General features: G+C 31.7%; 2 protein-coding genes across 2 annotated transcripts; both read left to right on the top strand.

Moving 5' to 3' along the window:
* The first annotated feature begins 1,156 nt into the window (after positions 1 to 1,156).
* On the top strand, positions 1,157 to 8,290 carry LOC109120476 (uncharacterized). The gene is made up of 4 exons (XM_069299721.1): positions 1,157 to 1,550; positions 5,863 to 6,431; positions 7,741 to 7,900; positions 8,211 to 8,290. The coding sequence occupies exons 1-4, from the start codon at positions 1,157 to 1,159 to the stop codon at positions 8,288 to 8,290; spliced, it is 1,203 nt and encodes a 400-aa protein (XP_069155822.1).
* Positions 8,291 to 15,091: 6,801 nt separating this feature from the next.
* On the top strand, positions 15,092 to 15,490 carry LOC138349388 (uncharacterized). The gene has a single exon (XM_069299720.1). The coding sequence runs from the start codon at positions 15,092 to 15,094 to the stop codon at positions 15,488 to 15,490; it is 399 nt and encodes a 132-aa protein (XP_069155821.1).
* Positions 15,491 to 17,577: the final 2,087 nt, after the last annotated feature.

The raw sequence follows: 17,577 nt of genomic DNA, 5'->3' as shown, positions 1-17,577 counted from the left end.
TACGTTTGTTAAGAGAATAATTTAGGAATATTAATAATTAAAAAAAATAGTCTTTAATGTTGTCCTTAAATATTTTTGTTTAAGAGGAGAGTTATAATATATAAACTAGAGGAAGTACAATTGATTTCCCTAATACATAATTAAATATTCAAAGAATGATACAATATAATTACTCTTTTTATTATTGCTCGTTAAGGAATGTGACAGGTGTGTACCAATTCACACATGGAGGGAGTATAAAAGTTTTTGAATACTAAGAAAAAAACCTTATTACAGCCTTCGCATTTCACAAGGCCGTTTTAGGGTTTTGATTTTTTCTTTTCCTTTGCTTTTGATTTTATGTTTTCTTGTTTGTCTAGGATTAGCAGGAGAACAATTTAGTCAAGTTCCTAATCTCTCAGGTATGTTCTCAAATTCAATCAGGGTTTTCTGTTAATTAATATACTTGTCCTCAATGCTTAAAAATAATGTTTTTTTTCTTCAAGTAGGTAATATACTCATTTGTGTTAGAAGCTTTTATCGTTTTCTTTACTCCATATTAGTTTCATGTTCTCCTCGATTGTATCAATGGTACTAGAGTGATCCATCACCCATTGTGCCATGGAGGCCAAATTATGAACCCCATTGGCCACTACTCTAGTATCTTACCTTATGTCAAGGGGATTCAACAATTTACACATAACTAGGAAGATTGGGTCTGCCATAATTGCACAGTATATTTTTTTAGTGAAGGGGGTCCAATTGAATACATTGCGAGAAACTAATTCCTCCACTAAATAAAAGCGCTAACTATCACTACCTATCCTTAATGGAATTATCTCCTATAAATAGTAAGTTTAATTAAATATATCGTTGAGTTGACTATTTCTTATAAAACTAGGGTGAAGTAAATTCAAAACATAGCATTAATGAGAGGAAATCGATAAAGAGTTGTATAAATTCTAATGTTTATATCAAGCATGCTGCATTATACAAGCATTCTGCTGGTTAGGTTGCCAATACTTGTAGTTCTTACATTTATTTTCATATGAAGTATAGTTTTTATAGCCAAAAACAGTTTGCTTTCTGATGTGGACTTTGACATTTCTTTTCTTTATTATTTTTCTATGATTTCAGACTTTCATTGGTATCAACGGAGTTAGAGATTTCCAACTAAATGTCATCCAACGAGGAGGTTGGGGAGAGTCTTGCACTTGTTGTATATAATGAGAGTGCATCTACAATTAATGAAACAGGGCTTCAACTGTATCCAGTTTCTGAGAATGAATATGGTGAAGGTTTACCATATGCACCTATGGATTGGCCAAATGTTGGTGATAAGTGGGGATGGAGGACAGGGAAAAGAGTTACAAACAAAGGCACCTTCAAAGATAGATATTTGTATCTTCCGGAGCGTTTTCAGGCACCGAAAAATGGAAAGGAAAATGCCTTTCGAAGTAAGGCTTTAGTAAAAAAATATCTCCAATCTGCCTACCCTGGTATGGATATCGATCAATTCTTTGCCTCATTCAGTTGGATGATTCCTTCAAAGAAGTCGGCAAGCTCAAAAGGTTAGCTTCAACAAGGCTCTTTGGTATATATCATTTAGAGATTTATTCAGTCGTTTGCATCACTTAAAAGAAGCAGTAATAACTACATGGCTCATTGTGTATACTAAACTTCAAAATAAATTTAATATTTACTGAGTTATGTGTAAGGACCGATTCCAAATCACATGTCTCACCTCTTGGCTTTTACACATATGCATCCGTGTCCATGGACTTTGTTACATCTCTAATCTTTACGTAGTAGCTTGTTTGTTTCCTTTTGTCAAATGTGAATGTTATGATACCAGTTACAAGTACTACCAAACAAAATGTGAAAATTCGTATAATATACTGCTACGAGTAAACTTTGTTATGTTCTCATATTTAATGAGAGTATTCATTCTAATACTCATTGAGAAGTATTTTGAATATCCATTAATTACAAAAGAGAACAATGGATGTAGCTCATTATCCAATAACTTTACCTACAGGTTGTATAGATATATATTGGTTAAGCTTTGAGATTTCTCATTTTACTTTAGAAATTATTAAGTCATTGACATTCATTTTTGGTCGAATTGTGTATTATAGAAATCAAAATATACAAAAGTGTAAACACAATTGTGTTGTTCGTACGGAAAGTATTTGGAATGGTTGTTTTATTTTGGAGAATGTCATTACCTGTTTTATAATTGTTTTATAATGTTTAATTATCCACAACAGAAAAAATACGCAATGTAATCTAACAAAATGAGATTTAAAGAGGGTAAAATGTATGTTGACCTTATTACTACCTAGGTAGAAAGACTATTTATGATAGATCCTCAGCTCAAGAGAAATAACGGTCATAAGTAGTATAGAGAAAGAAATAACATAAATGAAAATTTTATGGCAAGATACTATAGAAAATCTTACAAATCAACCTGAACAAAAGTAAAAAACAAGGCAAAACAATAATTGAACTACAAAAGGAAATGAACAATAATCAAACTCAAAGGTTGAAGGAGAGAAATAGTTGGAATTTTTAAGATATATCCAGTTTCATTCACAAGGTTAAATGGAAATGCATTGTATATCTATTGATGCGGAAATATTGTGGATTAACTAGCACACAATCACAAACAAAGAAAAACTAGAGAAGAAGAATAGCACAAGGATTTAATGAAGTTCAGTTATGCTTACTCCTCCCGACAAAAGCAGATAGAGTTTTTCATTATGAAAGAAAAAAAGAAGCTTACAATACTTAAGAATCTCTTAGACTATATTGTGTATCATGTCTTAGAATCCCCAAGTGGTAGGATTAGGAAAATACTATATTAATGGTGTGCTGCTTCTTTGTGTTCACTGGTAGATCCTGTAGGAAATATGGAAGGAAAATAGTATCGAATGTTCAAGTTCATTATAGGTTACTTAAGGCCCCTTGAGATGATTACTATCATCAACTACATTTGTATTTATAGTAATAATGTAAATCAAATATTTTGCACAAATAACTAAATACATGTATCACAATTTACTAGATTCATGTATTACGAAATTCTAAAAAGACTTCTTGAAAAATTAACACGACTGATGGAAACACCATCATAATGTGGCTGGATACTTTCATTTGAACACCCCCATGTCCAACTGCATCCTTCTCGAAATAGGAGAAAAAGATCCTAGGATGTTATAATACCATCAATACGTTGATTTAGCTGTGCTATGGGATGGTTTTCATCAATTTCAGAGCCAGAGGCAGAGCAAACATAGATACAATCCTTATAATCGACTGCAAAAAATTTGCCATTGAAATATACTACATTAGTAATTTGTCCATTGTAGGGCGATAGTCTGGTCCATAACAAATCACCTGGTCTCCATAGAGTGAGGAAACTGAAGTCTCCCTCAATGATCATTAGTCAGATGTATGGGAAGGATTAGCTGACAAAAATACTTTATGGATAGAGATTACTCGTGAGAAAGTGACGTGTCCACAATATTCATTATTTCTCGAATGTGGCACGTGGTATAGAATTTTATCTGGCAGCTGGATTTCAACACCAGAAAATGGATGCAACAGACTTGTTTTGTTCTGGCCTATTCGGAATGTTACAAGTTATCTCATCGACTCAACACACCTTTTTCCCCTAGCTCTAGGGATACTCTTTTTCAGAATCATCCCATTTTCTAGGCTGAAGAATTTCCTACATGTGTCATCATCCTCTTCCTCGGCTAACATTAACATTATCCTTTGTGGCCAGATAGTGCCAGGATTTGCAGACAGTCCCAAAACTAAGAAAATCTTCAATCAAATTAATACGCTTAACAACTAGAACCAGAAGATCGGAGTTAAGCTCAGACCAATCAGACATTTTTTCAAATTTAAGTCTTAACTAACTAAATGATTCGAATAAATGGTTGGAAAATAACTAAATTTAAGTGAATCGAGCTTCCAGCGAACACGGAGGACAGTAAGGATTCAGCCGGAGATGGAAGCTGAGAGCGGCGGATCTACCACTGGACACAGAGAAGCAGCACACAGTTAATATAGTATTTTCCTAATCTTAAAAGAACAATATTCTCCTTTTCCAAATCTATTAGGACAAAGGGTCTCCTAATTAAACTAATACTAATTATAGTTACCTAAAATAAACAAGAGAATATAATTCCAGACATAATTAACAAATCTTCCCTTTGGCTTGATTTCCTTTCATCAATTGAAATAAAACATATCTGCCTTGCTCCAAGCCCTCCAAAGGGCTAACTGAGTACTAGTCACACCAATCAAGTCTAGGCAATGCCTAAAATTATTGGTCCAGACTGTCTTGGTCATCGTATCTCCTGTATTATTATGTATAGATACTTTCTTTACATCAACAACCCCTTTAGAATTTAGTGCATTACAAACATCACCAAGTGAAATATTGTCTTTTCCATACAGCAAGGTATCAGCAAAAGTATCATAAGACGGTGGTAAAGAACATTACACGATTAAGTTTTGATCCTCACTTTCAATTTTGATATCTACATTCTCAAGTCCATTATAATTGAATTAAACTCATCAAAGTGAGTTTTGACCGGTGTACCTTCATTCATACGGAGATTGTATAACCTTTTTTTCAAGTAGAGGTTGTTTGTCAGCGATTTTTTAAGAGTACAAATCTTCTAACTTATTACATGTCGTTGTTAAAGATTTCTATTTAGCGCGCAATTTCCTTAAGAACACTATTTGTAATGCGCACGAATATCGCACTCAAAACCCTTCCCTTCAAGTATGCTTGTTCTGTTTCTTTCAACATTTTTGGAAAATCCTCCTCGATTGCCTTTCACAATCCTTGTAACACCAAAGGTGATCTCATTCTAATCTTCCCTAGACTAAAACTAGATCACTCACACACACTCAAAAAAAAAAAAATTCAAATTTCTCTATTTCATACTTTATTGAAGATGATAAAAACATCTTAACCCTTGATTATTCCTAGAAACCTTAACAAAGCTCCAATACCAATTGTTGCAGAAATATCACACATTAACTAGCACACAATCACAAACAATGAAAAATTAGAGAAGAAGAATAAACAAGGATTTAATGAGGTTCTGATAGGCCTACTTCTCCCAATAAAAGCAGAGAGAGTTGTTCACTATGAAAGAAAAAAAAGAAGCTTACAATACTTAGGAGGATGTTGCAATCGCAATAGCATCTTGAGCATCCTGATTGCGTGGCCCTGTGTCACGATCACGATGGTCAATTAATGAGTTGACCAGCATTACTCATCACAATGGGTCGCGATTGGGAAGGGTAAAAGTGACCTGGATAGATTCTTCTTTCCAAAATCATGGATTCATCCTTATTACACCATTTTTGAACTTCGGGAGCTCGGTAAAGGCAATAAAAAAGGGGCTTTTCAAGATTCTTCAATTGGGTAACGTTTTTTGACTCCCCGTCTTTATTACTCACTGTTTACTTCAAGATTTTATTACCCCATCAGTAGAGGCTATTTAATTCCTAATTTTGAAGTCAAACATTTCGAGTTTTCTTAAGAATTTGGATTTTTAGGAAAATGGTGATCTGAACTTGGTTTCCTATTCATTACAAGTACCTAGTCAGTCCACACAAATTTATATTTTTTTATTCCCTTTTGGTGAACCTTTTTGTTTTTGAAGTGAATTTTGTCCATGATTATACTGTGCGCAACGGAGCTTCGTTGAAAATTACACCATATAGATAGGGAAAAGGACTTTTTTTGCACATCTGTAAGTTGTTGAATCTACTTGGCATAAAAACTATTGAAATTCTGGCTCCGCCACTACTGGTAGTTTACTAACCTTATGCCATTTTTTTTTCATTATTTAGGTATTGGTTTTGACTCAGATATGAAAGAAAGGACTACATCTTCGGGGACAAAAATGCAGCCTTTACTGTCTGATTCTCCTTTCGGAGTCATTACTTGTAAGGCTGGAAACCGAATCTGTAGCAGTTTAACAGCAGAAAATCCTTTGACGAGCACCAGATTTTGTGATCTCTGTTGCAGTGAGCCTGGTTTTTGCGGAGACTGCTGTTGTATACTTTGCGGGAAGCTTATTGTTTTGGACTATGATGGGTACAGTTACATCCGATGTGAAGCTACAGTAGTTGATGGCCACATATGTGGACATGTTTCCCATCTAGAGTGTGCTCTACGATCTTACATGGCTGGGACAGTCAAAGGAAGCATCAATTTGAATGCAGAGTATCTCTGTCGATATTGTGATTCAAGGACGGATTTGGTTCCACATGCTTTGAAGCTTTTAAGCATTTGCACATCTGTTGCTTCTTATGCTGACATCAAAAAGATTTTGAATCTTGGCATTCGTATTTTGTGTCACTCACAAAAAAGTAGTGCAAAAGAGTTGTTGGATCGTATTAAATCAATCAATGCAAAGGTATGGATTAGTGGTACTTTGTTTCCTATGACGCTGCCTTTTTTTTTCAGTTTTGAGGTTTAGTTACTAGAATAACCAATTTGATAATCCTATCAGCTTGTGAAAGGAGTCAGAATTCAAGATGCATTGAAAAGGGAAAACTGTGGGGATAGCACTGGTAACCTCTCTATCTTGTCATAGTCTTGTTTGTGTTGACCTGTCACTTCGACTTGAATATCTGTATTTGAGCAAGATATTTATGTGCAAATGTGTTTATTTTGTTTCAAGTATAGTCTATTTCATGATAAAAATATATACATCTGTGCATCGTAAGTTATGTCTATTTCAGTGCTTCCTGTTGTCCACAAATACCAAAAACGCTTGGTGCAAACTAAACTGCAATATGACAAGAAAATAAAATTGGAGTGCCTTGGAAAGAGTATGAAAGAGGAATTATTTGTTGCACAACTAGTGCATCAGTTAAATGCTATCCAATTGCTCTTTGGTCCTAACTAGATGAAGGAAATGAATAGCTTCCTTTTTAAGAGTTTGGAACTTTGGTATAATCAGTCAAGGATCTCTTGTAGGGTGTTGTTTCCGTCAGTTGCAGCAATAACATCTCCTGGTGTAAAGAGTTCAGCCTAGCCTCTACGGCATAGAATTTAATGTCACGTCCATGATCTGTATCACCACATTGGTATGTGAAACAAAAGAGTAGTGCAACAATGCCTAACTTGGAAAAACACTATTCAAAGGCTGGTTTTGGCAAGGGCTTGGTAAATCCTAAATGTATCAGCAAGTTGATCACAAGCGTAAGTGTGTGTGACAAGACCTCGTGTTCTTGAACTTGGTTCCTAACATAACAGAACATGGGACCTAGCTGTTATTCTATTTGGTGTAGGATCTGGTTTTGTTGTTTGATACGGCCACTCATAGAGTCCGTTCTTATTCCGATCTTGTACCAGTGGCTTTTGGGAATGCGGGTCCTTCCAAATAAAAGTAAAAGGAAAAAGCTCAGCCGATGTCAGATTGTCTAGACGAAACTTGGCGGACAAAAGTCAAGTTTTTTATTGATGAGGACAAAGAGTGTTAGAAATTTAAGCCTAAAAGCAGAATTAGATGCTTGTATAAGAGATTGAACCAGTATGAGTACTAGAAATGGTTTTACAGTCACCCATGGATATGCCCTTATTGCCTGTATACTCTTTATGATTGTGCGGATCAGTGGTGACATGATGAGTCCCGCCAGAATCCAAAACCCAAGACCTTCAAAATGATTGTTCGATTCGAAACAATATACATCTGCAGTGTGACCTAATTTTTGGCACAGTTGGCAGCAGACAGATTGTCTCGAATTCGACCTCCAGTCTTGCTTACTGTTGTTGCTGGACTTTTGAGCTACAGGAGGTTTCCATTGTTGATTGTTGAAGTAATTAAGCTTGTTCCTAGAAGACTTGGATGGCATGTTCATCTTCTGTGTGACAGCAGTTGTGATCATGGAAGATAAAAAGTTTATAATTTGTAAGCTTGTGAAACAACAGTTGTGATCATGGAAGATAGTTGTTATTGTTCTTGTGATTCTTCTTGTTGGGCTTGATGGGCAACCATATTTTCTAAAGATGATTGTCTATATGTCGTGTCTTCCATATTTCTGGAATCTTGATTTAGTGCTCAATTTGTTATTATTATCGTATCTTGTGTCAATTCATACCCTACATATTTCTAATGTCATGTAGGATTCTTTTAATCTTTCAAATTTTGGACAATGATTTTCATGAAGTTAATTTCTGTATTTTTCAGCTAACTGTGGTACCTCGCAAGATCAAAATCTCAGTCAGAAGCGAAAGACACTGGATGACTCAAATCAGCCTGAACTTTGATTGTAAAGTTACCCTTATGGGAGGCAACAAGTACACAGTGGAATGTGCAAACTAATCCCAACTTCAGCGTTACAAAAAATGATTTTGTATTATGATTTGATACATTGCTACTCGTACATTAATACATTATCACCATGTGCTAAAAAAGAAAGAGGCCAAGTGTGTTCATTATTTCAATGGAACTATATACCTTGTTGTTTAAGTAAACATACATATGTATGTTACAATTGCCAAGAACTTGTTGTTTTGCGTACGTACTCTTTCATACTAACTTTGGAGATATGGTGTTATAACTTTGGTATATATATATATATATATACATACATATATATATATACTAGTTTCTGAGAACGTGCCTTGCACGTTCGTCCCTTATTATTATTATTAAATTTTTATATACTAAAAAGTTAAGTAATTAAAAAGATGCTTAAATTAACAATAGTAGTTTTACCATTTATCTTTTATTCTCTAAATAATAACAAATATAATATGAAGAACATTAAATAGATGATATATCTAATATTTTTTTGTTATCCTTCTCTCATTCTCTTTTCTTCTCATGTTGAATAGTGCAATTTCCTTCCTATGATAATATCAATCTTAATAAATTGGTTCTTAAAAAGCGTATTAAAAATTTAATTCTCAAAGTGTCTTTACATAAATAGTGGAGAATGACTCTTCACAATGAACTTTAAATTTTAAAAAATTATGTGTATGAGAAATAATTAACAATCAATAAGTAGGCAGAAGACTATCACAATATCATAAATAAAAGGGATAATGCCCAAGTACCCCCTTAACCTATGCCCGAAATCTCAGAGACACACTTATACTATACTAAGGTCCTATTACCCCCCTGAACTTATTTTATTAATAATTTTTTACCCCTTTTTAGCCTACGTAGCACTATCTTGTGGGCCCAACGATGGTTGACTTTTTTTTTCAAACTAGTGCCACGTAAGCTAAAAAGGGGTAGAAAATTACTTATAAAATAAGTTCAGGGGGGTAATAGGACCTTAGTATAGTATAAGTGTGTATCTTGGATTTCGGGCATAGGTTGAGGGGGTACTTGTGCATTTTTCCTAAATAAAATAATATCTCTAAGGCAAAAGTAGACATTCTAGTTTGAAAAATAATTACTACTTTACTATTTATGGGTCCAGCTCCAATCAATAATCTATAGATGGGAGTTTGACAATTTTCCAGCTATAGTTAAAATTTTACATAAAAAATAAATAGCTTATAATCACAGTAGATAGACGTTTTATGCATAAAATTTATAAATGCTAAAAGATTTCGTCAATGTGGTACATATGCAAATTTATGATACAAACACTTGGTATATTACGAAACACACTTAAAGCCATTACCATGATTAATATGTCAATTATTTTTATCATTATATCACATATACGTTTTCTTTTTTAACCTTAAAAAGTATTGTACACATGATTTATGAAGAGAAAAGAATAATACTCCTTTTTTATAACATTTCTCTTTGATAATTAATATATATTGAGCAATATAAACTTTTCAAAATGACTTATTCTAGATATATGAACAATTTGAGGAATGAATGTTCCAACAATCAAATAATAGACTAATAAGATCAATAAATTATATATAAACGAAAAGTTTAAATAAAAATACAACCTCAATCACATATATACTGTATAGAGTATGATCCATTTTTTATCTCCAATTAGGTGGGCCATTTTATTTAGGATATGGATTCATTCATATATATATATATATATATATATATGATTTCTCATTTGGTCATTCTTCTCACTACTCATAAATAATAATTTCAAAAATATATTTATACGAAAGTAGAATAATCTATCGAGAGCCAAATAAGCATGTCAAATGAACTGATTAATCTTTCATTAATATGAATTTCATCAGTAACTAAGATACATAGCAGAACATGAATTGTATATTACTATTTTCTTCATGTGGGACACAAAATATTCTAATAAAAAAATATAATCATACGAAAGTACATCAACATATATAAAAAGGAAATATATAATACTTAGGACGGACAAAAAGGAGCGGATAAAAACAAGGGAAAAAGGTCTGATATACCCTTCAACTTTGTCATTTAGAGCTGATATACCTCTTGTTATGAAAGTGACTCATATATACCCCTACTTGTAAACAAATGGCTCACATATACCTTTTTCCTCTAACGGAAATGAAAAAAATAATTTTAATCTAAATTTTTATTATTTTTTTTCTAAAAAATATAATCCCATATGAGTAAATTTAATCCTCGTCAAACATATTTTTTTTGACTTTTTTTTGTTTCAATGACTAATTTATAATTATTATTTTGATAATCAAATTTATTTATGTTTCACTAATATTCTTGTAAAATTTATTGTAGATGACCAAATTTTTTCTTCGAATACGAAATTAAATTACTATACACACAAAAAAATAGTTTAGTTTTTTATTCTTTAAACTAAGGAATGAAAGAAAACAACAAAATAAGAATAAGAAATTCAAATAATTATAATAAAAGAAGTCAAAAAATAATTTATGTATGAAAAAAATTAAAATTATACCTTGAACTTTGATAGAAGAATCATATATACCCCTAAATAATTTTTTTTAAAAAAATAGAAGTAATAAATATAAATTTAAAACTAATTTTTTAACTTCCGTTAAATGAAGGGTATATGTGAGCCATTTTGTAATGGCAGGGGTATATGTGAGCCATTTGTATAACGGTAAGGACATATATGAGCCACTTTTATAACGAGGGGTATATCAGCTCCAAATGACAAAGTTGAGGGGTATATCATACCCTTTTCCTAAAAAAAAAAAAATTACTACGCATACAAAATGATTTGCAAAGTTCATTTTTGCATGATAATCTCTCATCCTCCTCTTGTCATTTACATGAAAATCATACTAGGTAATTTATAGAAGTAGCTATGATGACCTTTGACTAGATAATTAATTTGCATTAAATTAGTTCAATGATTTTAGTCCATATCATATTTGTTTAATGGAAAAACTTTTCAAATACTCCTGATTTTTACAATAGAATAATTTATTATTAATGTGAATTTGATTCATGCACCTCTAAATGAGTTATTTATTAAATATTTAATTATATTTTATAATATTTATTTAATTATTTTAATATAAGGATAAAATGGTAATTCAACTTTGAGCTTTGAATCTTCCCACTTATAATATAATATAATATGATATATATATATATATATATATATATATATATATATATATATATATATATATATATATATATATATATATATATATATATATATATATATAGACACACACACACTTAGAGATTTAAGCATGTTTTCAGTCAGCATTTCTTTATATTGCACTTATTTTAACTGTGTATATTGAATAAGAGTTAGCAGATCATGAGTTGAGTAGAGCCAAGGTAAGTATTCATTCTTACTCCCTTTCAAGCCTTGGTTTTGTTAGTTCTCCAACTCGCATACTCTTACATTCAATGTACTGATGTCAGTTGGTCTGCATTATTTTATGATGCAGACGCAGGTAACCACGATCAACATGTGGTGTTTCGTTGATCCAGATTGAGCTCCAGAGTGAGTGGTGAGCCTCTTTACTTTCCAGAGGACATCAATTTCATGTACTTTTAGTAGTTTAGTTTTAGGATGTTGTGGGGTATGTACCAACATTCCTCTTCAGTCAGTTTAGAGTCTTTGTGGACAATAGTAATTTTTTTTAGAGTTTGTTTCAGTTATTGAGAGTTGTGTGTCATTTTGGCCAGATTTATGATATGGAGTATTCTTTAAATATGTTTCGGTCTTGCTTAGGTTGAGTTTAGTATTTCACTGAGTTAAGTAAGTCAGGCCAAGGGTTCACTTAGGGTCCAACAATGGCATTCGAGTTTTGATTCCGCCCAAGGTGTAGGCTCAGGGAGTGACAACTTCTTTTCTAACTTTTTATTTTATATGAGCGTGGGTATATTTTGTAAGGAAAATATATTTGTGAAGTTATTATAATTTTTGTTGCCTCTCATTACATGTATTCTTTTATCACTATACTCTTATTTTCTTTTTCTTTTTTATTAGGTATCTAAATAGATCAAAACTTTAATGTTTTTCGGTGTGAATACTTCGGTAGGCCAAATTCATCTCAATTTACCATGTTCAAGAAGTAAAATATAAATAATAGTAACCTGCAAAATTCCTTCATGCTTTCTCGATTCTTTTGTATATTGTTTTTTTTTTGTCTCTTAAGTTTTAGGATTCTTGTAATCCAGTAAAAAACAGTTTCTTATAATCAAGTTCCAACATAGTTTTTGGTGAATCAAAAGTGAAAAAATAACAATAATTAATTACCTAAAGTAAAAGCTCATAAATGTACGGGCTAACTTCTTACGAATCAATATTAGATTTAAGCAAAGAAATATGTATATATTACTATAAACATAAATTTAGATAAGTTTTATTATTTTACCATATAATATATGGAGCATTGTTTTTATTATATCAAGTTTCTAACTACATAAATCACCCACAGAAGAAAGTTCCTTGAGTGTAATATATATATATATTATATCTCTTCTCTTGTTTTTTGGTTTCTATCGTTATTCTTTTTAAATTTTCCCTTTTTCATAATGTGCTATTAATCTCACATTAATTAGTATTGCTTTATTGTATATCAATAAAATCCGAAAAGTGATATATCCACTCTCTTTCTTAATCATTTAAAAAATAAATGTTCATAATTTTAAATTATACGCTTACACTTTGTATAAGTTATATGCTTATAGTTTTTATTTGGAAGAGAGGATTTTGTATAGTTTGTTTCGATGAGAAGTGCAGTGGCATATAATATTATGTTGCTCTTTTTCTTTCTTTCTTCTTCTATATTTTTCTTTGAGGTATCGACTATATTTTTTTAATTTTTTTTTATATGATACAATTTTTGGACTTGATTATTTTTAATTATAACGTAATAATATTAATAATATATATATATATATATATATATATATATATATATATATATATATATATATATATATATATATATATATATATATATATATATATTCATGTGGATTGTTGCTTAACATCTTTTTTTTTTTGAATTAAAATACAGATTGCATGCTATATATATACCATCAACTATTCAAATGATGTGTGTGTTTATTACATATATGGTGATATATAATTTATGTAGAAAGAAAAAAAACAACTGACAATGCAAGTGTGACTTTGAGCATAACTATATTTTTTTGAAAACTGTCCTCTTTTACCATCAATCGGCTATTGATAAATTGGACCTTCACCAACAAGATGAAACAAAAGTCCAGGTAATCAACAACTGAATAATTAAGATTTACTCTCTAATCCAAATTAAGTGAATTGTCAAAAGTTTTTTTATAGTTCAAAATAAGTGAAATTTTCAAAGTTCAAGATAATTGTTACTAGGATTTTTGTTTCCGTATCTATCCTTTCTTTTAATAATGTTATTAATTACTTTACGTTTGTTAAGAGAATAATTGAGTAATATTAATAATTAAAAAAATTAGTCTTTAATGTTGTCCTTAAATATTTTTGTTTAAGAGGAGAGTTATAATATATAAACTAGAGGAAGTACAATTGATTTCCCTAATACATAATTAATTATATTCAAAGAATGATACAATATAATTACTCTTTTAATTATTGCTCATTAAGGAATGTGACAGGTGTGTACCAATTCACACATGGAGGGAATCTAAAAGTTTTTGAGTACTAAAAAAAAAAACTTAGTATAGCCTTCGCATTTCACAAGGCCGTTTTAGGGTTTCGATTTTTTTTTTCCTTTGCTTTTGAATTTTATGTTTTTCTTGTTTGTCTAGGATTAACAGGAGAACAATTTAGTCAAGTTCCTACTATCAGGTATGTTCTCAAATTCAATCAGGGTTTTCTGTTAATTAATACACTTGTCCTCAATGCTTAAAAAATAATATTTTTTTTTCTTCAAGTAGGTAATATACTCATTTGTGTTAGAAGCTTTTTATTGTCTTCTTTACTCCATACTAGTTTCATGTTCTCCTTGATTGTATCAATGATATTAGAGTGATCCATCACCCATTGTGCCATGGAGGCGCCTGACCACTTAACTTGTCCTCAGGTGCAAGTTGGTATTTGTAAACAGTTAATCTACAGTTGGTAGATGCAATTATAGCATTGACTTATAGAGATTCAAAAATAAATTTTGAGATAATGCTAGAATGTACACCTAAGATTTGAATATCTAAAACAAATTTTGATCTTACCTTATGTCAAGGGGATTCAACAATTTACACATAACTAGGAAAATTGGGTCTGCCATAATTGCAAAGTATTTTTTTTTAGTGAAGGGGGTCCAATTGAATACATTGCGAGAAACTAGTTCCTCCACTAAATTAAAGCTCTAACTATCACTACCTATCCTAAAAGGAATTGTCTCCTACAGATAGTAAGTTTAATTAAATATATAGTCAAGTTGATTGTTTCTTATAAAACTAGGGGTGGAGTAAATTCAAAACATAGCATTAATGAGAGGAAACCGATAAAGAGTTGTATAAATTCTAATGTTTATATCAAGCATGCTGCATTATACAAGCATTCTGCTGGTTAGGTTGCCAATACTTGTAGTACTTACATTTATTTTCATATGAAGTATAGTTTTTATAGCCAAAAACAGTTTGCTTTCTGATGTGGACTTTGACAGTTCTTTTCTTTATTATTTTTCTATGATTTCAGACTTTCATTGGTATCAACGGAGTTAGAGATTTCCAGCTAAATGTCAGCCAACGAGGAGGTTGGGGAGAGTCTTGCACTTGTTGTATATAATGAGAGTGCATCTACAATCAATGAAACTGGGCTTCAACTGTATCCAGTTTCTGAGAATGAATATGGTGAAGGTTTACCATATGCTCCTATGGATTGGCCAAATGTTGGTGATAAGTGGGGATGGAGGACAGGGAAAAGAGTTACAAACAAAGGCACCTTTAAAGAAAGATATTTGTATCTTCCGGAGCGTTTTAAGGCACCGAAAAATGGAAAGGAAAATGCCTTTCGAAGTAAGGCTTTAGTAAAAAAATATCTCCAATCTGCGTACCCTGGTATGGATATCGATCAATTCTTTGCCTCATTCAGTTGGAAGATTCCTTCAAAGCAGTCGGCAAGCTCAAAAGGTTAGCTTCAATAAGGCTCTTCGGTATATATCATGTAGAGATTTATTCAGTTGTTTGCATCATTTAAAAGAAGCAGTAATAACCACATGGCTCATTGTGTATACTAAACTTTGAAATAAATTTAATATTTACCGAGTTATGTGTAAGGACCGATTCCAAATCACATGTCTCACCTCTTGGCCTTTACACATATGCATCCGTGTCCATGGACTTTGTTACATCTCTAATCTTTACGTAGTAGTTTGTTTGTCTTCTTTTATGTCAAATGTGAATGTTATGATACCAGTTACAAGTACTTGCAGTTTACTAAACAAAATGTGAATTTGTATGATATACTGCTAGGAGTAAACTTTGTTATGTTCTCATATTTAATGAGAGTATTTATTCTAATACTCATTGAGAAGTATTTTGAATATCCATTAATATAGATATATATTGGTTAAGCTTTGAGATTGCTCATTTTACTTTAGAAATTTTTAAGGAAGTCGTTGCCATCCTTTTTTGGTCGAATTGTGTATTATAGAAATCAAAATATATAAAAATGTAAACACAATTGTGTTGTTCGTACGGAAAGTATTTGGAATGGTTGTTGTATTTTGGAGAATGTAATTACCTGTTTTATAATTGTTTTATAATGTTTAATTATCCGCAACAGAAAAGATACGCAATGTAATCTAACAAAATGAGATTTAAAGAGGATAAAGTGTATGTTGACCTTACTACTACCTAGGTAGAGAGACTATAGACAATCTTACAAATCAACCTGAACAAAAGTAAAAAAAACAAGGTAAAACAATAATTGAACTACAAAAGGAAATGAATAATAACCAAACTCAAAGGTTGAAGGAGAGAAATAGTTGGAATTTTTAAGATAAATCTAGTTTCATTCACAAGGTTAAATGGAAATGCATTGTATATCTATTGATGCGGAAATATTGTGGATTAACTAGCACACAATCACAAACAAAGAAAAACTAGAGAAGAAGAATGACACAAGGATTTAATGAAGTTCAGTTAGGCTTACTCCTCCCGACAAAAGCAGATAGAGTTTTTCATTATGAAAGAAAAAAAGAAGCTTACAATACTTAAGAATCTCTTAGACTATATTGTGCATAATGTCTTAGAATCCCCAAGTGGTAGGATGAGGAAAATACTATATTTATGGTGTGCTGCTTCTTTGTGTTCACTGGTAGATCCCGTAGGAAATATGGAAGGAAAATAGTATCTTTAGAGAATGTTCAAGTTCATTATAGGGTACTTAAGGCCACTACATTTGCATTTATAATAATAATGTAAATCAAATGTTTTGCACAAATAACTAAATACATGTATCACAATTTACTAGATACATGTATTACAAAATTCTAAAAAGACTTCTTGAAAAATTAACACGACTAATGGAAACATCATCATAATGTGGCTGGATACTTTCATTTAAACACCCCCATGTCCAAGCTGCATCCTTCTCGAAACAGGAGGTATGCAAACAAACAATTATCTGTAAAATAAATATGATTGGGCTTGATTCCTGGAAATTGAGAAGCTTGAACCGAAATAGAAGCATATGGTCCCAAGAAAAATGCTTTGTCCCCTAAATCCTTAGTTGGCGTAGCTTCGCAAGCATCTAAATTAATCTTGTAAACCAGAAATTTTTTTGTCCTGTAAGTGTTGGAGGAAGTCTCTCCTTCATCATCTTCACCTACGATGGAAGACAGTGGAATGGAGAGTCTCATCTTCATCATCTTCACCTAGGATGGAAAACAGTGGAATCCCCTCATCTGAGTCGTACTCGTACGATAAACCAACAAATTGTTGCACAACTATAAATAAGATCCTAGTGATTCTAGGATGTTATAATACCATCAATACGTTGATTTAGCTGTGCTATGGGATGGTTTTCATCAATTTCAGAGCCAGAGGCATAGCAAACATAGATACAATCCTTATAATCGACTCATTGACTCATATATCCAAGCCGCAAATGCCACAATTGGGATTGATTCAGATCACTCTTCCCATAACTACAATTGTTTCTCCTTCAACTTAACTGGCTTGTAGATAACACAGTCCAGAATGAAGTTTACCCTTCATG

Source organism: Solanum lycopersicum, chromosome 6 (genome assembly GCF_036512215.1).
Source record: "Solanum lycopersicum chromosome 6, SLM_r2.1".
Taxonomy (NCBI): domain Eukaryota; kingdom Viridiplantae; phylum Streptophyta; class Magnoliopsida; order Solanales; family Solanaceae; genus Solanum; species Solanum lycopersicum.
Note: the sequence above shows the minus strand (reverse complement) of the source record. Positions and strands in the feature narration are given on the sequence as shown.

Coding starts and splice junctions, on each gene's coding strand:
- LOC109120476 (XM_069299721.1), top strand. CDS start 1,157: ATGTCATCCAACGAGGAGGTTGGGGAGAGTCTTGCACTTGTTGTATAT. Junction 1,551..5,862: donor GAAGTCGGCAAGCTCAAAAG/GTTAGCTTCAAC, acceptor TTCATTATTTAG/GTATTGGTTTTGACTCAGAT. Junction 7,901..8,210: donor TCTTCTGTGTGACAGCAGTT/GTGATCATGGAA, acceptor TGTATTTTTCAG/CTAACTGTGGTACCTCGCAA.
- LOC138349388 (XM_069299720.1), top strand. CDS start 15,092: ATGTCAGCCAACGAGGAGGTTGGGGAGAGTCTTGCACTTGTTGTATAT.